We start from the raw sequence: 23,260 nt of genomic DNA, 5'->3' as shown, positions 1-23,260 counted from the left end.
GGCGGCTGCAGGAGGAGGTGCTCGTCACTGTGCTGCACAGAGATCTTCAGGGCCTCTTTGTAATTTTCTTCTTTTGCAAGGCTTTTTGTGCAAAGTGATCAACTCCTCTCTTTTTGAGACTTACGTCAAGCGAGCATTCGCCTGGACAAACAGCGTGCATTGCCACAGCTCTCACCATTCTTTTGCTGCTGGCAAATTGCACCTAACAAACCAATTCCTGTTCAAACAACCCAAAAGCTTTGATTTGATTTGGTTGGGGTGCGCCTAGCTCGTGCTACACACGAGCGACGCCTGGGGCCCAGTGGCAAGCCACTGTTGTGGACCCTCCCCCAAGAAAAAATTAATTTAATATCGTGTGGACACATGAGCCCACATATCAGATATTAAACTGATAAGAACAGATACTACACTTGATCTTAGCCAAAAGGCCGAGAAAGGTATGAGTTGCAACGGCAGCCACCCGGTGCTCTTATAGCCTCGTCGCGCTCCATCTGCTCTCCCGCTCGTCGATGTGGGACTAAAAACTGCTGCTACGGGAACGGGCGACGTTGCTCGGCTGCCGCTTCGCGTATGGGCCGCCAAGTTAGGCAAAGATCCTACAGCGGGCCTTTCTTTCGTCGATACCTAAGTGGGCTGCGTTCTCTCTGGAAACCGGGACGATGAGGCTGGGTGTTGTGGGTCCCGGTGGCAGTGAGGTCTATACTTCTGTTCTTACTTACTTTACCAGTAGTAGAAGAAGTGCTGCGAAAAATCTTGGGAAAATCGCTGTAAAAAATATTCAAGATGGATTTACACTTCGGCCAGGCCGAGGCAGCGTAGTTACGAGCTTACGATGAGTCAAAATTTCAGGTAATTTTCGCTAAGTTAATGTGCTGCTCATCTCGTTGTGTCCGCACAAGAACAAGAGAGGACTCTGCTTTGCTCATGGCTTCCTCACATTATTTACAAGCAGCAGAGGCGCAGAGCAACGACTCAGCTGAGCAATCGTCACCGGCTATATTTTGATCCCCACACGCCACGTTAGCTCTCAAATGGCCAGCGGCGGCGGCTCGTCGGACGCGGAGGCGGAGCTCCTGCGGGGCTTCAAGACCCTGGCCGTGGCGCGCGCGGCGGCGGTCTACGAGGTGCGGCTCAACCGCCCGGCCCAGCGCAACGCGCTCAGCCCGGAGGCCTTCGCGGAGATCCCGCGCGCCATGGCCCTCCTCGACCGCCTCCCCGCCGCGCGCGCCGTCGTGCTCTCGGCCGCCGGCCCGCACTTCTGCGCGGGCATCGAGCTCGGCGGGCCCGGGAACCCGCTCGCCGCGCCCCCCGGCACCGACCCCGTCGCCGCCGCCGACGGGCTCCGCCGCGCCATCCTCGACATGCAGGCCGCGCTCACCGCCGTCGAGCTCTGCCGGAAGCCCGTCATCGCGGCCGTGCACGGCGCCTGCGTCGGCGGCGGCGTCGACCTCGTCGCCGCCTGCGACATCCGGTACTGCTCCAAGGACGCCACCTTCGTGCTCAAGGAGGTCGACATGGCCATCGTCGCCGACCTCGGCGCGCTGCAGCGCCTGCCGATGATCATCGGCTACGGGAACACAGCCGAACTCGCGCTCACCGGACGCAGGATCACCGCGCTGGAGGCCAAGGAGATGGGGCTCGTCAGCAAGGTGTTCGATTCCAAGCAGGACCTGGATGCCGGTGTTGCAAAGATCGCAAAAGGTATGCACGTCTGTCTTCGTTACTCCAATTTTACGCTCGAATATGCATGGGTACATGTTCTTAATTCTTACGGTTCATTTGCTATGCTACTCCACAAAATTGGTTCCCATTACTTGCACAATCATGCAGTTTGTTACTAGTACTCCCTCTGGTCGGAAAAGATCGACACGGAGATAACGCATCGCTAGCGTATAAGAAGGCACACTCCGACGTCGATTAAAACTGACCGGAGGTAGTACTTCATAACTGATCAGGATTTGAGCAGAGATGTCACTAGATCATTATGTTGTGCATGTGGGTAGAACAATATGAGCTCACCAAGAGGTCCAATGCCGGAGCTTGAACATGATTGTAGAGAGGACCAATCTAATACGTTTTGCTACAAACCATACTAACTCACTATTGGCTGATGTCTAGGTAGCTAACTAAGCTCCAAACCGGCTCCTTTGATTTATAGGATAGGAAAAACATAGGAATAGGAAAATCATAGAATTAGGATGTCATGCATACTTGAATCCTATGGGAAGATAAAGTTTATTTGATTGTAGCAAAGGAATTTTTCCATGAGGTATGATCTAATGCTTTTTTTCTATAGGATTTGCACTACAAGATTCCTATAGGATTAGTTCCTACAGGATATGTTCCTATCAATCAAACAACTTGTGTAGGAAATTTTCCTATAGGATTCAAATTCTACACTATTCCTATACAATTCCTATGAATTAAAGGGCTCTTAAGGGTTATCTCTAGGGTATCTGTATTCTGTAGCCCACTTATCTCGACGGATATTCTCTACCATATGGGCACATGTTCTTAGTTCTAATAGTTATAGAACTTGTTGCTTTGCTATCCACAAAAATTGGTTCCCACCATTAATTGCACAATTCATACGCTCTCTCTCTCGAAATAGGCTTTCGCACAATTCATACTCATGCAAGGGTGTTACTAGAACTTCAGAAACAATAAGGATTTGAGCTTGTTTGGAGTTGAGATGTCATTTACATATGAGCAAGGGGTCAGTACTAGATTTATGTGAATTTGCTGTTGTGTGCTGAGTTTCACTGCATACAAGTGTTGGGCTCAAAGTTCCTTGTAGGTGTACTAGATTAAAGTTAAACAGCATGATCCAGCACTCTTTGGTGCACTGCTCCATTTCCCAATATAAAAAGGTAAACTCTGGATCATATAGTTAGTGTTGTTAGTTTGAAGGCACTCGAATCGATCCAGCGAAGCATTGTATGATGGTTTAAAGGGTTTAAAATTCTCTAGTACCAACCCCCTATATTGAGTAAGCAAGTAGAATCTGTTCATCCAAGTCGTATGTACATGCACATATGCAGGTCTGACTGTAAGTATAGTTTCTTGTACATTGGTCGTATTCAGAATTCAGATGCACTGATGCATGAATGAGACATCCCTGCGCCGTGATAAGAAATTCCTTGTTTACCACCTTTTGCTGCATTTTATCCAACAACTATACAACTCAACATACCGACCAATGATAAACTAAAATTCAAATTTGTCATTCTTTTTGTTTCAGAAATATCAGAGAAATCGGCATGGGCAGTGATGGGAACAAAGGCCGTTCTGCTGAGAAGCAGGGATATAACAGTAGAGCAGGGCCTGGAGCATGTAGCGACGTGGAACGCGGGGATGATGAAGTCTAATGACCTGATGGAGGCCATCAAAGCTTTCGTGGAGAAACGGAAGCCCGTTTTCTCTAAGCTCTGAATGATCAAAATATACCATTTTCAGTTTAAATCAAACTTTATACCATATTTTGCATCTGTAAATTTAGATGTGAATCTTGGCCACTTGAGAATAATGTGAGATGGACAATAGCAATTAGACAAGAAATACAAGCTCTGCATTTGCAAAACAAGTGCTGGCTGAATCAAAGAAGTATAGGTCCCATGTTATAATTGTTTTTTTAAATGGTTGCTGTTTTAGCATAGAATATATGTAGGGTTAATCGGTTATGTACGTTGTTGAGGAATAAAGAGAATAATGCTGTTGTTCTGATGAGAAATACAAATTCATCGTGCTATTGAATTAAGCTACTATGTCATAGTAGATTCTAAAGTTAGTACACTTCCTGCGAAAATGTTTTTTTCATGTGTAACTACGCAAATATCATGTCATTCTAACATGGTTCTAATATTACTTAACACTAATATAGATGTATCTGCACATATTTTAATTGCATATACATCTATTTTAATATCAAATAATATGGATCGAAGAGACTAGTAGTATAAATACAGTCCCTATATTGTGCTTCTATTTGTTGCATTACTTCTTACACACGCTAAGATCATGGTTCCAAGGGCAGCAACTCTGCTGCTCGAAGCTGCTCTAGGAAATTTGGTGGTGTGACCAGATTTTGTCCGGATGAATCAAATGCCTATTTTCGATAAAGGGGATATATTAATATTAAAAAGATACCAATTACATCTAGCTTCTGCAACTACGCACTACCCTAATGGTAATACGGATGCACCTAGTAAAAAAAAAACTAAGGAAAAAATCTAGCTACGGTGTTCCAACCCTAGCAGACAACACCTGAACTCCAGGCTCTCCAAAAGCGACGGCTCCAAAAAAGTAAACAACTGCACAAACACCGTCGTCGTTGAATCAAAGATCTTAGAGTTTCATCCTGAAGATAATTCTCGCTCTTAAAACATACTTTCAACAAGGTCATTGTTAGACACAACCAATTAAGATCAGACCTTGATTTTTTATCCTGAAAGGTAAGACTCTGAACTTCACACGTGCTGCCGCCCCCATTTGCATACCACTGCTGAGAGAACCAGAACACCAAACAAATCCCTCAGCATCGCACAGAGACTCGAACTTCGATTGCTAGTTCTCCGATTCAATCTTCGTGATATTCTCCGCTTCTTATTTTCACCACAACACATAACAGAGTTTCACGTTGCTTCCTCTAAAATCAAACTCGAAATAAAAGGATAAATACCCGGCGACCGAATATTACCCGAATCATCAAATTCCGGATAAAAGATTCACTGTTCTATTTGTTGGTCTTCTTCGTGTTGCTGGTGGGAATGCTGTCGACGAACTATCTGTCCAAAGCCCCGCCCGTGGGCAGCGACTCGGCCGAGCAAGCGGCGGTTAGAGTTTGACCACCCACACGGCAGGTAGCTCAGATGGCCGGCGGCGGCTCGTCGGACGCGGAGGCGGAGCTCCTGCGGGGCTTCAACACCCTGGCCGTGTCCCGCCCGGACCCCGTGGCAGCGGTGTACGAGGTGCGCCTCAACCGCCCGGCGCAGCGCAACGCGCTCAGCCCGGAGGCCTTCGCGGAGATCCCGCGCGCCATGTCCCTCCTGGACCGCCTCCCCGCGGCGCGCGCCGTCGTGCTCTCCGCGGCCGGCCCCCACTTCTGCGGGGGCATCGAGCTCGGCGCGCCCGGGAGCCCGCTCGCCGCGCCCCCCGGCACCGACCCCGCCGCCGCCGCCGAGGGGCTCCGCCGCGCGATCCTCGACTTGCAGGCCGCGTTCACCGCCGTCGAGCTGTGCCGGAAGCCCGTCGTCGCGGCCGTGCACGGCGCCTGCGTGGGCGCCGGCGTCGAGCTCGTCGCCGCCTGCGACATCCGGTACTGCTCCAAGGACGCGACGTTTGTCCTCAAGGAGGTGGATATGGCCATCGTCGCCGACCTCGGCGCGCTGCAGCGCCTGCCGAGAATCGTCGGCTACGGCAACGCTGCCGAACTCGCGCTCACGGGACGCAGGATCACCGCGCTGGAGGCCAAGGAGATGGGGCTCGTCAGCAGGGTCTTCGATTCCAAGCAGGAGCTGGATGCCGGCGTTGCAAAGATTGCCAAAGGTATACAAGTGTATATTTACTCTAATCTTACCGCATGTGTACATGTTCTTGATTCTCCAAAATTGGTTCCGAATAATTGCACAATCATGTAGGGTATTTACTACTACCTCCATACCGGATTATAGGCCTATTACGCATTTCGAGAAAAACTTCAACTACTAATTTAGTCAACAAAATATGAAATATGTATCACAAAAATTATACTATTGGAAACTTCTTTTGAATATGAATCCAATGGTATAATTTTTATATCATATATCTCATATTTTGTTGTTCAAATTTGTAGTTGAAGTTTTTCTCGAAATGCGTAATAGGCCTATAATCCGGTATGGAGGTAGTAGAACTTCAGTTCATAAGGGTAAATCATTATGTAGTTCATGTCGATAGTACAGTATGAGCGGTGTCCAGTGCTGGAGTTTGAACATGACTGTAGAGAGGGCCAATATACTACCTTGTGCTAGAAATCATACTAAACACTTCATAACTCTGTCTTGGTTACGGAACCGAAAAAAGTTAGTTCAGTCTCCCGAAAAACAAAATGCAAGCGGTTTTGGAGGTGGCGCAAAACAGCACCCATATTCGGAACCGAAAAACATCGAATTCAAAATTTGCCGGTAAAGTGATCATCGCAAACAAGCTTAAAAACTGAAATTCAAACATAGTTGGGGCAGTTTTTTTTTTTTTTTTGAGAACACAGTACAACGCAGACGCTCACAAACACGCACGTACAAACACTCCTATGAACACAGGCACGCACACCCTACCCCTATGAGCACCTCCGAGGGACTGAGCCGGCATATCTTGAGGTTGACGAAGTCACCACTGGCGCCTCGCTGTTGACGGGCACGCCATGTACCACTGAAAGCATAGCGCCGGTTAAATCCTGAAATAAATCCAGGTAAATGCAAACACCCATGCTAAGTCTAGGACTTGAACTTGGGTGGGCTGGTTCCACCACAAGGACCCAAACCACCAGAGCTAAGCTCTGTTTGCAGTTGGGGCAGTTTTTGATAGATATGATCGCTAAATACATTGCATTTGAGGTGGTCGTCGGCGACCACCTCCAAAAGTAAACTAATTTCACCGGCGGCGACCTATTGTGCGCGCCGCGAGTCGAGGTCGTCGACCTCCTGCTTCACGCGGCGGACGACCGCCTCCTTCTGGGCCGCCTCGTACTCGCGCACGACACGGCCGGCTTCCGCCTCCTCGCGGCGGAAGCGCGCGCGCCTCGGCGGCGGAGATGACAAACACCTGCTGGACCGCCGTCGCCTCCTCATCGTGGTTGAGGACGTAGTACCCCTACTGCAACTGGAGGTTGCGCACCGGCACCTCCTCCTCCTCCTCCTCGTCGCTGCTGCTGTCGGCGGCGGGCCTTGCTAGCGCACGGCCGGACGCGCCCGAGGACGACCCCTCGCCGCTATTCGCGTAGCGCGCGAGCTTCCCCGGCGGCGTCGCGCTTCCGAGCGCCTTTCGAGCGGTTCCATTTCCGCCGCTCGGCCTCGGACTAGAAGACGGGGGGGGCGGCGGAGAGTTGCTCCCGCCAATCCGCCCGCCTCCCCTGCCGCCGCTGTTCGCCCCAGACATGTGGCCACGGTGGCTCCGCGATTGCTCGCCGGAAGTCGAACCGTGCGCGCGGCAGAGGGAGTAGGGTTTTGGAACTCTACTTCCCTCCACGGTCTGTATTTATACGGGTCGACGCTCCAGTTTCTCGGGCCCCCGAACTATTTATACGGGCCGGCCCACCGATTCGGGCTCCATTCTGCGCCACTTTCGGCCCAAACCCGTAAATCCGCCGGAAAAATTCAGTTCTGGCGGGATTTACGGGCTCTGTTAGAGATGCTCTTAGTGTATAAGTAGCTAAGGAAGCTCCAACCCTTAGGAGTTCTCTCTCGGCTATCTGTATTCTGTAGCCGTTTTATTTTGACGAATCCTCCTTGTGCTCTAGTTGAAGTTCTTGTACTTGTGATTGGTACATCCTTGTCTGCAAAGTCTGCTTGGTTTTCTATTATTCAGAATCAGGTTTCTTCTGCCATTCACTCTAAAATCAATCATGAGTATCTTTTAAAAAGCATTTCCAGCATGGGTAAATTGTTGGAAATACAGTTGGTAACTTGCCTGTATTTTAAACAACTGTGTGGTTCAGCTTAAAATTTTGACAAGCTTTCTAGGATAACAGCTCTCCTATCTTTTGTGAAGATTCGTCTTTATTTGCATTCCCTGCTTTCTTTTGGGAATTTGCTTTAGTGTGCTGAGATTCATATAAGTACCGAGCTAGAAGTTCCTTGTTCTAGATTAAACAGCGTGATCCATCACTCTCTTCATCGGATGCAGACACGTACTGCTCCATTTTTCAACGTAGTAAACTGGATTATTTCCGTTGAATAGGTAATACTATTAATTTGAAGTCAGGGCTACTCGAATCAATCCAACAAAACAATCTATGATGGTTTAAAGGATCTGAAATTCACCAGTACCACCCCTTTATTGAGCCAGAAGCAAATTAAATTATTTCCCCTCCAAGTTGAAGTATATGCACACATGTAGGTACGATTGTAACTTGTAAGTATGGTTCCGCGTACATATGGTACATTCAGTATTTTTCCGTGTACATAGACATAATGTTTATTCAGAATTCAGATGCACGCATAGGACCCCTGCACAGTGATAAGCAGTTCTTTGTTCACCATACCTACCACCTTATGCTGCATTATTCTCCAGAAACTATACAACTCAACAAGCTCCAATCTAAGAGACAAATTTGTGTAATCTTTTCAGAAATATCAGAGAAGTCAGCTTTGACAGTGATGGGAACGAAGGCCGTTCTGCTGAGAAGCAGGGATATAACAGTAGAGCAGGGGCTGGAGCATGTAGCGACGTGGAATGCGGGAATGCTGAAATCTAATGACCTGATGGAGGCCATCAAAGCTTTTGTGGAGAAGCGGAAGCCCGTATTCTCTAAGCTCTGAATGACCAAATGAACCATACTTCGCAGCCAAAAATTACTTGTGAATCTTAGCCACTTGACACTAAAGTGAGATTGATGGTAGAAAGTAGACAAGAAACACAATCTCTGAATTTGCAAAACAATTGCTCTTATTGGTTGTATGTTGTACATCATAAATAAAGTGGGAATTTTCCGGAATTTTATTAGCACTACTCATGCCCTTATTTGTTAGGGTTATGCTGTGAGAACTGTGATTAACCACTACCACTTACCAGTGTGATGCGCTTTTGCAGAAAATTGGTTGCCTTTACAGTAAGCGTGTGATCAATGAATCAACTCACTGAGCTTACATCTGAGTTAGGCGAACAAGATCTTAGTCCAATAAGCCTGGGACGGTCCCATAGCTTGTCTAGGTATGAGTTGAATTTGAGTCTTGACGAGCTGGTACTCTGATGCTTTAGCTTGCCATGTTACCATGTTCATTTTTTTCCTAGCACTTATGTGTTCTAAGTTTCCTGACTTTAGGGTACAATAATTGTTGTATTTCTTTAATCATATTTTTGTCTCTCATATTTTTGTTGGTCTTTTGTGTTGATATCCGTTGAATATTCATTTTCTATATTTCATTGAAGCAAGTATTTGTGGGTTTGGTTAGTTTAATTTTTCTGGTTTAGGTTAATACCATGATCATTCAGGCTGTTGGCTGACCTTTGACATCCATGAGCGATCATGAATGGTATGGTTAGCACTTCCCAGACAGAGCTCACTAAAGTTTCCCTGGTAAGCTTGATTGAAGCCTTGTGGTTGACTTCCAGCTGCTTGGTGGGAAGCTTCATCGGTTTTAACCGGACAGAGAGGTAGCATACTAGCATGTGCATGTACAGCTACCCCGTTCAAGTGGAAGTCTAAATATGATACAGGGTAACGCTGTCTTGGCCAACCATCTGAATTTAGATCCCAAGTGGCTTCTCGGTCAGCCAGTTGAACATAGCATCACATAATTGGGCACTCTACATCCTCTTCTTCCTTCTCCAAACAGCAGAGCAGAGCATGCATCCATCCAGCGTGTCTCAGCCATACTGCTTCCTCTCTTCTCCAAGTCATCTACACATGCCTGATGCATCCCCTGTACATACTGCTGGGGTTTCTCCTGTTGTACACTCCTTCGTCTGGAGCTGCAAATGATACTCTCACGGCAGGCCAAGCGCTCGTTGTTGGAGGCAAGCTCGTCTCAAGAAATGGCAAGTTCGCACTTGGCTTCTTCCAGCCCGCAAGCACCATCAGTAAGTCCCACAACAACAGCTGGTACCTTGGCATATGGTTCAATAAGATCCCAGTTTTTACTACTGTGTGGGTTGCCAATAGGGAGGAACCCATCACCGACCCTCTAACACAGCTCAAGATCTCAGGCGATGGCAATCTTGTCATCGTAAACCATGCCGGTACTCAGTCTGTAGTTTGGTCCACTCAAATTGTCAATAGGAGACAAACCAACATAAACACCACTAGTGTCGTTCTCTTGAACAGCGGAAACCTTGCCCTCACAGCGAGTCCATCATCTGACATACTGTTGTGGCAGAGCTTCGACTACCCAACAGATGTTCTGCTTCCTGGCGCCAAGTTTGGCCGGAACAAGGTCACCGGTTTGAATAGCCTGGCCATTTCAATCAAGAGCCTCATTGATCTGGGTCTTGGATCATACAGCATTGAACTAGACAGCAGTGGGGTTGTCCTCAAGCGCCGCAACCCCTCGATTGTGTATTGGCATTGGTCATCCTCCAGAACATCGTCATTGAAACTTATACCAATACTCAAGTCGATCATAGACTCAGATCCACGGATCAAAGGTTTGATTGACCCAGCATATGTTGATAACAAAGAAGAGGAGTACTACATGTACACTTCACCAGATGAATCTTCCATATTTGTCTCACTAGACATCTCTGGTCAGATAAAGCCGAATATTTGGTCGCAAGCCAAACAGTCTTGGGAAAGCATATATGCTCAACCGGCCGATCCGTGCACTCCGTCTGCTACCTGTGGACCTTTCACGGTCTGCAACGGCAATGCACAACCACCCTGTGACTGTATGGAGAGGTTCTCTCACAAGTCACTGCAGGATTGGGAGTTAAGCGATCGAACAGGAGGGTGCATCAGAAATACACCATTACATTGCACTAGTAATGAAAACATCACAAATTCAACAGACATTTTCCACCCAATTGCTCGAGTTACATTGCCCTATAGCCTGCAAAGCATAGACGCTGCTACCACTCAGAGCAAATGTGAAGAAACTTGTCTCAGTTCCTGCTCCTGCACTGCTTATTCCTATAACAATAGCAGATGCTCTGTCTGGCATGGGGAATTGCTTAGTGTAAATCTGAATGATGGCATTGATAATACTTCTGAAGATGTTCTTTACCTTCGCCTTGCCGCCGAAGATCCGCCAAGTTTGAGAAAAAATAAAAGAAAACCAAACGTTAGAGCTGTTGCTGCTGCAAGCATTGTTGGTTTTGGGTTGCTGATGCTGATGTTGTTGATACTGATTTGGAAGAACAAATTCAAGTGGTGTGGTTTGCCAGTATACGACAATCAAGGTAGTGGTGGGATTATAGCCTTTAGATGCTGTGATTTAGTTCGTGCTACTAAAAACTTCTCAGAAAAGCTGGGAGCAGGGGGTTTTGGTGCTGTATACAAGGGAGTGTTAAGTGACTGTGACTCGACTACTATAGCAGTGAAAACGCTTGATGGTGCCCGTCAAGGAGAGAAGCAATTCAGGGCTGAGGTGAGCTCAATTGGACTGATCCAACATATCAACCTAGTTAAACTGATTGGCTTCTGTTGTGAGGGTGATAAAAGGTTACTTGTGTATGAACACATGTTAAACGGGTCTCTTGATGGTCATCTATTTAGAAGCAAATCTGTCCTAAATTGGAATACCAGATATCAAATAACCCTAGGAGTTGCTAGAGGACTGTCTTACTTGCATCAGAGCTGTCACGAATGCATCATACACTGTGATATTAAGCCGGAAAACATACTTCTGGATGCATCATTTGTTCCTAAAGTCGCGGACTTTGGGATGGCAGCATTTGTTGGAAGGGATTTTAGCCGACTTCTAACTACATTCAGAGGAACTGCCGGTTATCTTGCCCCAGAGTGGCTCAGCGGAGTTGCCATTACACCAAAAATTGATGTTTATGGCTTTGGCATGGTACTGATGGAAATCGTATCAGGAAAGAGGAATTCATCTGAAACATTCACTAGCAGCAGTTATGATGCAGAATATTTCCCTGTGGAAGCCATCAGCAAGCTTCACGAGGGGGATGTCCGGTGTTTGGTGGATCCACAGCTAAATGGTGACTTCGATGTGGAACAGGTTAAGAGGGTTTGCAAAGTTGCGTGTTGGTGCATCCAGGATAATGAGTCTGATCGGCCTACAATGGGTGAAGTGGTCTGGGTTCTCGAGGGTCTTCAGGAGATTGATATGCCCCCAATGCCAAGACTGCTTGCAGCTATGACGGCACAATCTGATGAAAATTCAGTGTAATAATCCATAAGCATTTCATAGTCGCTTCTACCATTTACTGTTTCAGCAAACTGTGAACTTGTAATGCGGAGCGTTTCCAGAACTATTTTAAAGTTGTAATGTGGAGTGGAAGGAATCGAGGTAGACAAGCTTGCAGTTATTTAGGTTTCTTAACAGGCAAGCATTGTAGCAACATATGGCAATGGCAGGACCAGAAATATGTGCATGTTTAGTTGATGGGATAGTTGATAATATATCCTTAAATGGAAGGAAGATGTTGGTACGTACTGCATGCTTTAGGGGTAGGTCGCTTCTAAGACGCTTATTTAGGAGTACCACAGTAACAACAATTTTTGGGTCATATTCGTTACCACTGCTACGATGGAAAACGGACACAAACAGAAGTTTTTTGCTTAGCTTCCATGGCCTTTCCAGCTGAACAAGGAGGCACAGAGATAGCCTCTGCATTGAAGAAAAGGAAAAGTGAAACGTGCAGTAACGCTGTAACGCGGCCTGTCAAACGACCTGTTAGATGCCATCAAATCTTTCCCGGAGATGCTGCCATTATTTTTTTGAAACGGATGCTGCCATTATGAAATAAAGCATACTTCACACTTTCACAGAGTAATGTATTGTTTCGAATCATGGCAATTTGAGGATGTAGTGAGATGGTAGACAAGAAATAAAATCTCTGAATCCATAAATATAATTCAGAGATGGACTTGTTGGTTTTGAGTTGTGCTTGTGATGCCTCTCCCTGCCCGTAATTTTGTACACGGAATTGAATTGTTACAGTAATAGTAACACACTGCCATTTCATTTGCAGTAACGAGATGAAATTTCCAAGAAATGGATATCTCCATCAACGTCCAGGCCACAGAAACGCATGCCAAATTGCAACTGTGACAGCTGACCAGTAAAAACTAAACTAATTGATGGGTACAATTTCGTGCACAATCATTGACATTCAAAGCCAAGCAAAACAATCTATTTTTTCAGTTCACCGCTCCAACTATATACAGATACAATTAGAATTGCACTAAACTGGAGAACTCACAAACCAACAATCTGCTTACAAACCACTGATACAGGAAACGCAAAAGCAACACAAGAAAATAACAACAACCAGGTCATAGGCCTAATAACATCAGCAACCTCGAATCTCAACCAGATACCAAATTAGGAACAAGCTGGTACTACTAACATCCCTTAGTCCTCCACTATAGTCTGCGTACACGGCTAATCAGCCGATCACCATCATCTGCCTGCTTCAACTCCCCAGCTTGTCCGCGGTGGGTTCATGGCCGAGGAGCCCTGCTCGTCTAAGCCTCCAACTGCGAGGGCGTCGCGGCTCAGATCAGGGGACGCATTGCGGAACCTGCCATCCTTGTCCTCCAGCAAGTTGCCCAGACCTCCAAGATCGCCTATCTCAGCTGCCATCCTTGGCTCGTCCCATGCTACTGGCTTTCTGCCCATCTCAATGTCGCCGACAGCTCTTCCCATGTTTGGACTCATGAAACCATTCGTGGAGCGAGGCCTCAGGCCCTGCTCCTGTGGAACTCTGGCACCGAAGTTGTTCCTGGAAACAGGGATCGGCGTGAAGAAGATCTCCTTGATGTTCTCCACAACTCCCCTGTTGTATGGGTTGGCCCGTTGGTCATAGCGATACCTGAAGTTCTCATATGTTGTCTGCAGAATTTAAAAGGCACCAATGCTTAGCAATTGGCAGAACGGAAGTACCATGCAAAACTAGGAATATATCTTTTCAGGAAACGGTCATTCACCTGATTAGTACTCATGAGATACAAGTGAAACACTGACAGGCCACCAACAAACCAAACCGCAATGAATGTGTAGACAACCAGAGCGATAGACGCTGGCGTCTTTGCCATTGCCTTCCATATTGTTATCTGCTCTGCGTTTCTGATCTTAATAATGTACACCCAGCAGAATCCAAAGACGTAGAGGCAGAGAAGAGTTGTTGAGAAGACAAACATATAAAAGAACCTGTAATTCCGCTGCACAATCATATGCAACCTTGTGAGCACTTTAAAGTATTTCAAAAGGTATCAAATAGAGCTTGGAATGTTGGAACAAGAGAAGTCATATTTATCCACAATATGAAATAGCTAGTACATTATTCTTTCAGCATAAGCAAGTGAATTAAACTAACAAGCATAGAGTACAATGAGACAGACTATTGTATACATAGCAAAAGGTTATAGAGGAAATCTTAGATAAATCCTCAAGAACCAAATAACGATAGCAATATTCCCAAAAATCAACCAATGTAAGAAAGAAGGTCATGCTGGTAATGTGAGTGTCTTCAGTTAATAAACTTACAAGTCCTATGCACTGCCCAACCCATGGGCAGTGATGGTCAAACCGTTCTACGCAGTTGTTGCAGATAGAACAATGGGAGCAGCGAGGAGGCCGATACAACATGCAGGTGTCACAGTATTTTGTCTTCACAGTGATTCCATTGACAACAACATCCTTCACTCGGGGCAACCGCAATGGTGGAGTCTGGTTAGCTCCAACCTCAGCATTGCCTTCAAAACCTTCAGGTTCTGGAGGATGTGCATTCCGAGGTATGATACCTGGATCCCTCGCAGAAGTGAGAAGCAGAAGACTCATATCCTGTAAAGTGACAGAATCATGGAAATGCCTAAAGCAGTAAGCATGGAGTACTATGGAATATATGGATATATTATTAGCTATACACGTTTTTGTTTACCAGCACAACTGCACAAGTATAACAAAGAGAATAAATTATGTATACACTTCTCTGTTTACCAGCACATTAAAAACAAAGAGAACATTGCTTGTGTATTCAGTTTTCGCATGATGTGAGGGGATAGCAACACTAAAATATGCTAATGCTAATGGCCAGAAAGTTGAAGCAAGCTATGGTCTATTTCTCCCCCCCAAAAAAAATCATGGCCCCATTCCTTGACCTCCAAAAACTTAATTGCACCTATGCAATCAGGATCAGTTAATCGATAAAGATGCCATGTATGATGAAGGTACTACAGTTCAGCATTGCAAATATCATAGTTCAGATCTATATTATCCGGAACAGATTGGTTGATCAAAGAATATTTAAAAATAAAGGTGCATATTCATGGTAGGACAATCCCTACTTCAACTCATATAATCATATGTCTCTGACTTTATATTGAGTGGAAATTTAATCGCATAAAACCCAAAATAGATTCACAGCAGGTACATTGTTTGAACTTGAAAAGCAGCTTGCAACTAATAAAGATTGAACCTACTATCCACAAAAATAGCATGTACTGGGTCAGGTGCAACAGAAATATGGTTAAAAGCGGGCAAGGATAGTACTCACATATGCTGTGAATACAACTGCTGCAACCATCACGGGTAACCCCAGACCATACGAGAAGTCATTCATCAACCCTTTTGCAACGAACACACAGAAGATGGATACTGGCGCGATGATGAGGAACATGGTGACGAACAAGGATCTCGCATCAGGTCCGAATATAAACCTCCCCTGAAGGAAAAATACCTGCAAGTAGATACATTCCATCAGTCGCAGTCACACTTTTCAACTACTTGACTACAGTTGGGAGATTTTATATAAAAAAGACTTCTCCCACGCTATGCAGGCAGCTATTCTCTATGCATAAATCTTTCAAGGTAGAACAGAAGGAAGGGGAAAACCATCTCACATTTTTACATCATTAAGTGGAAGGATGATTAATACAGTACATTAGTACTACTTTACTGGTAGTATTAACTTCTATCAAGTCTGAGCTAAAACTCCTTAACACATTAATTAGCACTGAAATCAGACTATCCCCTCGCGTTTCTTGTCCTTCTCCGGAACAAGGACACCACATACATGTCCCAGCCAGAATCTACATTCCCAAGTACAGAGTAAACAAAATCGTAAAACACAGGGGGTAAAAAGATCAGCAACCATCTAGACGGAGGGAGCTCAACAGAAGAACCCTAGCATTTCCACAAGTAAATCTAACGGAGGGCAGTAAACAGGACCGTTCAATTCGAGTGGCCGCCTCAAGAGCACGCAGATCCACACATTTAAGAAATAAAACGCACGGAGAGAAGGAAATACAGAAGGGGATAGAGGGGAGGCGCTGGGCTCACATTGTTTCCCTTCCAGGCCTGGTACACCAGCGGCGCCTCTCCGCCGGCGCCGCCGGGGCCAGCGCCGGCGTTCGCCCCGTTCATCCCCGCGCGGCCCTCGCGAGCCAGCAACCCGCGGCGAGATCACGGACCCGGATCAGGTCATGGCCGCTGGAGAGCTCCCTCCCGTGCGAGGACCGCCGAAGGCGCCGCCAGCTCCCAATGCCGCCCCCCGCGCCGCCGCGCCGCCGCCGATGTCGGAAGCCCAGACACACCACGAGAGAGAGAGAAAGAGAGAGCAAATGGTGGGGGTCTGGAGCTGGGGACGCGTAGTAATAACAGGGTCTGTACCTTTTAGTTTTGCACGAACACCCCTAGAATATAGGATATTATAACCCATGGTCATTTGTAGCGCCGTTTCATTTGAATATGATTAAGTAGCTTCTTTCCCCTTTCTAGTTCACATTTGTTTTAGTGGATGATCATGTGCCTGTGATCTGTGTTAGGCTAAAAGTTGATTGATTGGGGTCAGTGTAACCGTTAACTGTGGTACCAGTTGAATAGTTGATTGCTCACCAAATCCTTTCAGCTTGAAGGAGGTTTGGGCCTAGTGGGTGAACAAATCTTCGAGGATTTGCTGCATTTAGTCTACTTGAATATAATTATTCGCAAAAAAAAGAATATAATTATCACCAGATGCTAAATGCAATTAACGAAATAAGTTGCTCCAAAAAAAAGTAAGTATGATATCTGAGTGGTTATGGACCAAGTCATTGTCAGGTCAAAATGGAAAACAGATCCCCTTTTCTTTGATGAGTGTTGGAAAAAAATGGAACATACCTTTCCGACCGAACCTCGTTAGAGAGCGGGAAGCTCTCGTATTGCATTATAGGAAGATGAAAATTGGTCTAGTTAATAAGTTAAATTAGTTCAGCTAATAACGGAAGCAAAACTCAAATACCATCTAAACAATGGAAAACCGTCCATCCATGATAGAGAAAATAATTATGACGATGATTATGTGTACTCCCCGTTGTAAAGGTACTGCGCTTGTCCCTGGATTGTCAATTTGACCAACGTAATACAATGTAATATCACTCCCTCGGTCACAAATTAGTTGGCATATTTATTTAGATACGCATGTATCTAGGCATGCTTTTTATTGTGTAGATAATGCAAATCTAGACCAATTTATAACATTTAATTCGGGATAGAGCGGGTATAAAAGAGACTATCTCATTTCATAATTGTTGCACATTTATCTAGATCCACATGTATCATGTGTAGATACACATAAATCTAGGCATCTTTAATTTGAAACAAAGATACATGTAAATTTAGATAAATGTGGGATAGTTAATACAGAATGGATGACAGTATATAATCAGAAACTTCAAATGATATATTTTCTAAAGATGATAGTATAGAATGGATGATAGTATATATTTTGTGTTATAGTTGTCAAATCGACAATCTAAAGATATGCACGTACCTGTACTCCTTAAATGTAATTACTTCACTTAAATGCACACAAAGGAAACAATAATGGTTCAGGTATATGTGATCATTGCCACCGTGCGCTCCAGTTTCCCCACAAAAGGAGCTCGTCGTAAAGGAAGTCAGATTGATCTGAGCTGAGCATTGCGAGAGAGAAAAAAAAGGACAGAGAAAATATGCTTGTTTCCGTAGACCAATAATAGCATGTGCTTAATAATGGAGAAAACAAACATTGGAAGAGATGAGGGGTGCAATGAGGGATGGGATGAGATGGGTAGGGGCTGGAATGGAAGAACAGGCTGAAAAGTGGTAAAGGTCGCCGGGAAAGTGTGCCGAGTTGGACTCCTGCGTCGCACATTCTCTCACGCTTTTTGACGGCCGTCGTGGCCCAATCATTCATGAAGCCGCCGTACGGAGTACTCGTTTCCGTATGCTTTCGAGTACACGGGCACAACACGAGTACGTGCCGACAGGGTACGGTGAGTTAGAGCATCTCTCAGACCGGCATTCGAAAAAATTGTGGGATTAAACGTATGGGGAATGCGCTAAAGCATCTCCAACGAGCCGACCCAAATGCATGGTTGAGCCGGTTTAGGTTGTTTGGATGGTCGCATGGACACGCGGGCAGCGTCTCGGATCCGCGGGTTCGTTTGGTCGCACGCTGCGCCCAACGCGGCGACCCATAAAGCCGCCACGTGGCTCGTCTTCCCTAGGCGGCCCTGCGTCATGTCATGGCAGGTCTCGACGGACAGCAATGGCGGGCAGGAGAAAGCGCTGGAAAGTTCCCGCGCGTGCGAAAAGGTCTAGGACGGGCGCTCGCGCCAAGTTTCCCGCCAAGGCCGCCGGCTATAAAAGACGGCGCGCGGCCTCCAGACCTCACTCGCTCTGCCGCCCTCTCCCACTCTACCTTCTCCGGCGCCCTCTCCTCCTCCATCGCCAGTCGTGCACCCCGCAGACCACGTGGGCGAAGCTCACCCTCTCCGCATGCGCTAGGTTCCCGCGTGGTGTCGTTTTTGGGACGCGTCTCTACCCAACCGCGTGCCCTAAACGTGCCTCCTAATAAATTTTATTGTGTTCAGGATATTTGAAGACAAAACTAATTTAAACATAGCACACAAATAAATATAGTCCCGTGAGACTACTCACCCATAATGAGATCAAACATAAATATTGTAAAAATGGATTCAATATAAATATCAAATAGTCTTACAATATCGCCAATCGAGGAGATCAAGATTACACAATGGAGGTGGAGAAATGGATGTGGAGATGGTGATGGGGACGGCTTGGCAATGGATCTCCTCCTGAGATGTGACGTGTTGGTGACCGTGGCTCTGTTCTTGTTTGCGACATGTGGAGGTCGATTTATATAGAGGTGTTGAAAGTTCACAGATGGTAAATCTAGAGGGGGTGAATAGATTTCTACACATTTTAATTCTTTATTTGCAGTATTAGGCTTTGCGAAATATAAATGTGATCCTAATACAAACTAGGTGAGGTAACCTAGATGATAATGCAAGTATCTCAAGAACGAAGGATCTCACGGGATATATAACACAAGTAAAGAGTTCGGTTAGGAATAACCGAAAGCACGCAACGAAGATGTATTCGCGGCTTCCCTTCCTTTGCAAGAAGGTACGTCACGTTTGGAGAGGTGGGGGGATCCCACGAAGGATTTCTCAACGCCACGAAGGCTCACCTTCTTCTCCGAGTCTTTCCCACGAAGGAATAGCCCTTTCACTTGTGGTAGACTTTGAGGCAGCCTCCAAACCTTCACAATCTTATCAGGAGCAAATCCACAGCCCGGATGCTTTCGGACGATTTTTCCCACCCCTAAAGAGCAGGTATCTCGAAGAATACAAGGGGGAACAAGATTTCGCTCGGTGAGCCTATAGATCAAGACCTCCTCTAGCTTTTCCCCGAAAGGATTTGAGTTTGGGTGGAGGAGGAGGGAGATCTGAAGCTTTTGGTGTTTGCAACAACAGAGTATGAAAGAGAGAGTTCAAGAACAAAGTATAGTGTAGTGCCTAACTGTTCTGAGCTAGGTGAAGGGGTATTTATAGCTCTAGTTGAAATCCAGCCGTTGGGGAAGTGACAGCTCAGCAGCGGGTCGAAGTGGTTGGTCTGCCGGGCCAGGCGTCGGACCAGCCGGTGCCGCCGGGCTGCAAACCAGGGCAGCCGGCAGCCGTCGAGCGTGGCGCCGGGCCTGCACCGAGTGGGCATGTCTCAACTTCCTGGAAGTGATCCGGTGTGCACTAGCATAGGGGGCGGCCTACGCCCTAGGAGATGAGGGAGAGGGAGAGGGCAACGTCCATGGCAGCAGGGAGGTTGAGGGGAAGAATGAGGAAGAAACCCAAAGAGGTATCCTCCATCCCCACTTATCCTATCATCGACCGGTCTGTGGGCTGACAGACCAGGCCGTGCATCGGGACGGTCGGCGGCAGAGCCGGCAGCGCCGGGCTGCCATTAGCTAACCTCCTATTTGTGTTTTCTTTATGGGAAATTTTTGTGTAGGTTCAGAAGATGACATGCACAATATAGATAGATAGATATTTGAGAAGAGGAGCATAGACACGGGGTAGGAACATATGTTTTTCTAGGCATACCCATTGGATTGAAATCCAAACAAGATGTAAATAGCAACAATGGGCATGATTCGAAATATATCGAGAATCACAAATCTTTTAGAATAATTTTGCAATAAGATCAGTTAGCCTCATGGGATGAAATCACTTTGTAAGTGAGGCTAATGAGTGGCGGGGGGTTACTCCCCCTATGTTAATGAGACCTCGAAGGGACATGCTTGGGTCCATATTTTGACATTGGTTCCATTTATGTTGCACACATAGGTATGCATCATACCAAGAGTGGTAAGATGACTATCCCCATATGTGATGCACAACTAAACTAGATAGCAAGTTAAAAGCAAGAATGTAGTGCAAGAAGTTGTTCAATCTAAGTTGATAGGATCAAGAATACCAAGTTCTCCTCTCAAGTTCACAAACCGGGCTTCATCCAAAGGCTTAGTGAAAATATCTGTCAATTGGTACACTGTCCCCACATGAGTGAGCTCAATGTCCCGGTTGGCAACATGGTCACGTAGGAAGTGATGGCGAATGTCAATACGTTTTGTGCGGCAATGTTGAACTGGGTTGTTGGCGATCTTTATTGCACTTTCGTTGTCACATAGAAGAGGCACCGTACCAAGGGACACACCATAGCCTTTCAAGGTTTGCTCCATCCACAACAACTGAGTGCAACAAGATGCCGCTGATATGTATTCGGCTTCGACAGTGGATAAGGTAGTGGAGTTTTGTTTCTTAGATGACCAACTCACCAATGACCGGCCAATAAATTGGCAAGCCCCGGTGGTAGACTTCCGGTCAACCTTATCACCAGCCCAATCGGAATCGAATAGCCTATGAGTTCAAAGGTTGACCCCTCTGGATACCACAACCCGAGAGTAGGAGTAAGAACAAGGTATCTTAAAATCCGTCTGACCTCCACCAAGTGGCTCTCCTTAGGAGCAGATTGAAAATGAGCACACATCCCGACACTTAACATGATATCCGGCCTAGAAGCACAGAGGTAGAGCAAGGATCTAATCATGGACCAATATACCTTTTGATCCACATCCTTCTCAGCATCACATGAACCAAGCTGCCCCTTTACGGGCATGGGTGTTTTCATTGGGCTTGCTTTGGTCATGTTAAACTTCTTGAGCATGTCCTTCACATATTTTTCTTGGGAGATGAAGGCTTTTGCAAGTTGCCTCACTTGGAAGCCAAAAAAGAACTTCAACTCCCCCATCATGGACATCTCAAATTTCCTGGTCATCAACAGCTTTGTTATGTTCAGGGTTAGTTCCACCAAAAATAATATCATCAACATATATTTGGCATAAGAACAGGCCACCCCCTTTAACTGCTTGGTGAAAAGGGTGGAATCGATCGTACCCATAATGAACCCATCCTTGAGTAAGAAATCCCTAAGGTACTCATACCAAGCACGTGGAGCTTGCTTGAGACCATAGAGTGCCTTATGGAGTAAATACACATGGTTGGGACGGCATGGATCTTCGAAACCCGGGGGTTGAGCCACATATGCAATTTCTTTTAGGGGACCATTCAAAAATGCACTTTTCACATCCATTCGATATAGCTTGAAATTATGAAAAGATGCAAATGCAAGCAAAAGATGAATAGGTTCAAGACGGGCAACTGGCGCAAAGGTGTCCTCATAGTCCATACCTTCTATTTGGGCAAACCCTTGCGCCACTAACCTTGCCTTATTTCTTATGACAATGATATTCTCATCTTGCTTGTTCTTGAACACCCATTTGGTCCCAATGACATTGATGCGATGATCTTTGGGTCTCTCAACTAGAGACCATACTTCATTGCGGGTGAAACATTCCAATTCTTCTTGCATGGCAATTACCCAATCCGGATCAACTAAGGCTTCATGTACCTTGAGTGGCTCAAAACTAGACACAAAAGCATGACGTTGATAATAAGTGATGAGTAATGCATGGTTTCTACGAGTAACCACTCCTCTTGAGATGCTACCAAGGACTTGATCCACTTTCATGTCACTTGCCCTTGAAGTGGCCTTGATCTTCCGAATGGTTCCTTCATGATCAATAAATTTATCCCTAGCTAGTTCTTGATCATGAGGGACAAACTGAGCTTGACCATGGGATGAGGATGATTCTTGATCATCATCTTGGTCTTGCTCAGGAGGATGAGGATTTTATTCTTATTCTTCGGAATGCGGCTCATCTTGAGTAGAGGATGAATCTTGGGTTGCACTTGATGGTTCAGCTTGAGTTGAGCAAGGCTGCACTTGGGCTGAGCTTGAAGCTTCTATTTCACCATCTAGGTCATTCTTATGAATCTCTGTGGGTCGGATGTGCCCAATGCCCATAATCTTGATGGCATTAGAAGGATCAACATCACCAGCAACACATGGAACAACTTGGTCCACTTGGGATCCATTATCCTCCAAGAACATCACATCACAAGATACTTCAATAGTCCCACCGAACTTGTTGTAGTATCTATAGGCGTGGGAGTTTTTCTCATATCCAAATATACCCTCTATAGTTCTAGTTTCAAATTTACCAAGCTTCTCTTTATTGTTTTTAACAATACATTTGCATCCAAAGACACGAATGTACATGACATTAGGCTTGTTACCTGTGAGAAGCTCGTATGGAGTTTTATTATGCAGGGGACGGAGGAAGAGCCGGTTGGAGTAGTGGACAACAGTAGAGATGGCTTCTCCCAAAAAATTATGGGGTGACTTAAATTCACTCAACATGGTTCTTTCCATCTCAATAATAGTCCGGTTCTTCATTTCAACAGCACCATTTTGCTGAGGGGTATATGGAACTGAAAACTCATGTTTGATGCCCTCATCATCAACAAATTCTTGTATGGTGTAGTTCTTGAACTCGGTGCCATTGTCGGTCCTTATCGCCTTGATCTCAGATTCATACATTCGTTGAGCTTTCTTGGCGAAGATGATGAACTCTCTATAGGTCTCATCCTTAGACTTAAGGAGAAAGAACCAAGAGTATCTTGAGTAATCATCAACAATGACCAGTCCATATTTTCTCCCACCAAGGG

General features: G+C 45.8%; 4 protein-coding genes and 1 non-coding gene across 5 annotated transcripts; 3 read left to right on the top strand and 2 right to left on the bottom strand.

Annotated features, from left to right (window-relative positions):
- Positions 1–253: 253 nt before the first annotated feature.
- LOC124668938 lies at positions 254–441 on the bottom strand. The gene has a single exon (XR_006992000.1). It is a non-coding gene; the product is annotated as a U2 spliceosomal RNA (small nuclear RNA).
- Positions 442–971: 530 nt separating this feature from the next.
- LOC124661444 (delta(3,5)-Delta(2,4)-dienoyl-CoA isomerase, peroxisomal-like) lies at positions 972–3,721 on the top strand. The gene is made up of 2 exons (XM_047199301.1): positions 972–1,701; positions 3,242–3,721. Exons 1-2 carry the CDS (start codon positions 1,032–1,034, stop codon positions 3,430–3,432), a joined length of 861 nt encoding a protein of 286 aa, XP_047055257.1. The 5' UTR covers positions 972–1,031; the 3' UTR covers positions 3,433–3,721.
- Positions 3,722–4,750: 1,029 nt separating this feature from the next.
- Positions 4,751–8,682, top strand: LOC124661443 (delta(3,5)-Delta(2,4)-dienoyl-CoA isomerase, peroxisomal-like). Its single transcript, XM_047199300.1, has 2 exons — positions 4,751–5,544; positions 8,320–8,682. The coding sequence occupies exons 1-2, from the start codon at positions 4,869–4,871 to the stop codon at positions 8,508–8,510; spliced, it is 867 nt and encodes a 288-aa protein (XP_047055256.1). The 5' UTR covers positions 4,751–4,868; the 3' UTR covers positions 8,511–8,682.
- An 820-nt stretch (positions 8,683–9,502) lies between these two features.
- LOC124661441 (G-type lectin S-receptor-like serine/threonine-protein kinase At2g19130) lies at positions 9,503–12,214 on the top strand. The gene has a single exon (XM_047199297.1). The coding sequence runs from the start codon at positions 9,606–9,608 to the stop codon at positions 12,036–12,038; it is 2,433 nt and encodes an 810-aa protein (XP_047055253.1). The 5' UTR covers positions 9,503–9,605; the 3' UTR covers positions 12,039–12,214.
- Positions 12,215–12,949: 735 nt separating this feature from the next.
- LOC124661442 (probable protein S-acyltransferase 7) lies at positions 12,950–16,238 on the bottom strand. The gene is made up of 5 exons (XM_047199298.1): positions 16,155–16,238; positions 15,370–15,552; positions 14,361–14,657; positions 13,802–14,035; positions 12,950–13,706 (listed from the first exon to the last, which is right to left on the bottom strand). Exons 1-5 carry the CDS (start codon positions 16,236–16,238, stop codon positions 13,275–13,277), a joined length of 1,230 nt encoding a protein of 409 aa, XP_047055254.1. The 3' UTR covers positions 12,950–13,274.
- Positions 16,239–23,260: the final 7,022 nt, after the last annotated feature.

This window comes from Lolium rigidum, chromosome 6 (genome assembly GCF_022539505.1).
Source record: "Lolium rigidum isolate FL_2022 chromosome 6, APGP_CSIRO_Lrig_0.1, whole genome shotgun sequence".
Classification (NCBI taxonomy): domain Eukaryota; kingdom Viridiplantae; phylum Streptophyta; class Magnoliopsida; order Poales; family Poaceae; genus Lolium; species Lolium rigidum.
This window is presented reverse-complemented; position numbering and strand designations above follow the sequence as displayed.

What these genes read in the sequence shown, in the direction of transcription:
- LOC124661444 (XM_047199301.1), top strand. Translation starts at nt 1,032, where the DNA reads ATGGCCAGCGGCGGCGGCTCGTCGGACGCGGAGGCGGAGCTCCTGCGG. An exon ending in TGTTGCAAAGATCGCAAAAG is followed by an intron (nt 1,702 to 3,241) that starts GTATGCACGTCT and finishes TTTTTGTTTCAG; the next exon opens with AAATATCAGAGAAATCGGCA.
- LOC124661443 (XM_047199300.1), top strand. Translation starts at nt 4,869, where the DNA reads ATGGCCGGCGGCGGCTCGTCGGACGCGGAGGCGGAGCTCCTGCGGGGC. An exon ending in CGTTGCAAAGATTGCCAAAG is followed by an intron (nt 5,545 to 8,319) that starts GTATACAAGTGT and finishes TAATCTTTTCAG; the next exon opens with AAATATCAGAGAAGTCAGCT.
- LOC124661441 (XM_047199297.1), top strand. Translation starts at nt 9,606, where the DNA reads ATGCATCCCCTGTACATACTGCTGGGGTTTCTCCTGTTGTACACTCCT.
- LOC124661442 (XM_047199298.1), bottom strand. Translation starts at nt 16,238, where the DNA reads ATGAACGGGGCGAACGCCGGCGCTGGCCCCGGCGGCGCCGGCGGAGAG. An exon ending in CAGTTGTATTCACAGCATAT is followed by an intron (nt 14,658 to 15,369) that starts GTGAGTACTATC and finishes GTCACTTTACAG; the next exon opens with GATATGAGTCTTCTGCTTCT. An exon ending in TTGGGCAGTGCATAGGACTT is followed by an intron (nt 14,036 to 14,360) that starts GTAAGTTTATTA and finishes ATGATTGTGCAG; the next exon opens with CGGAATTACAGGTTCTTTTA.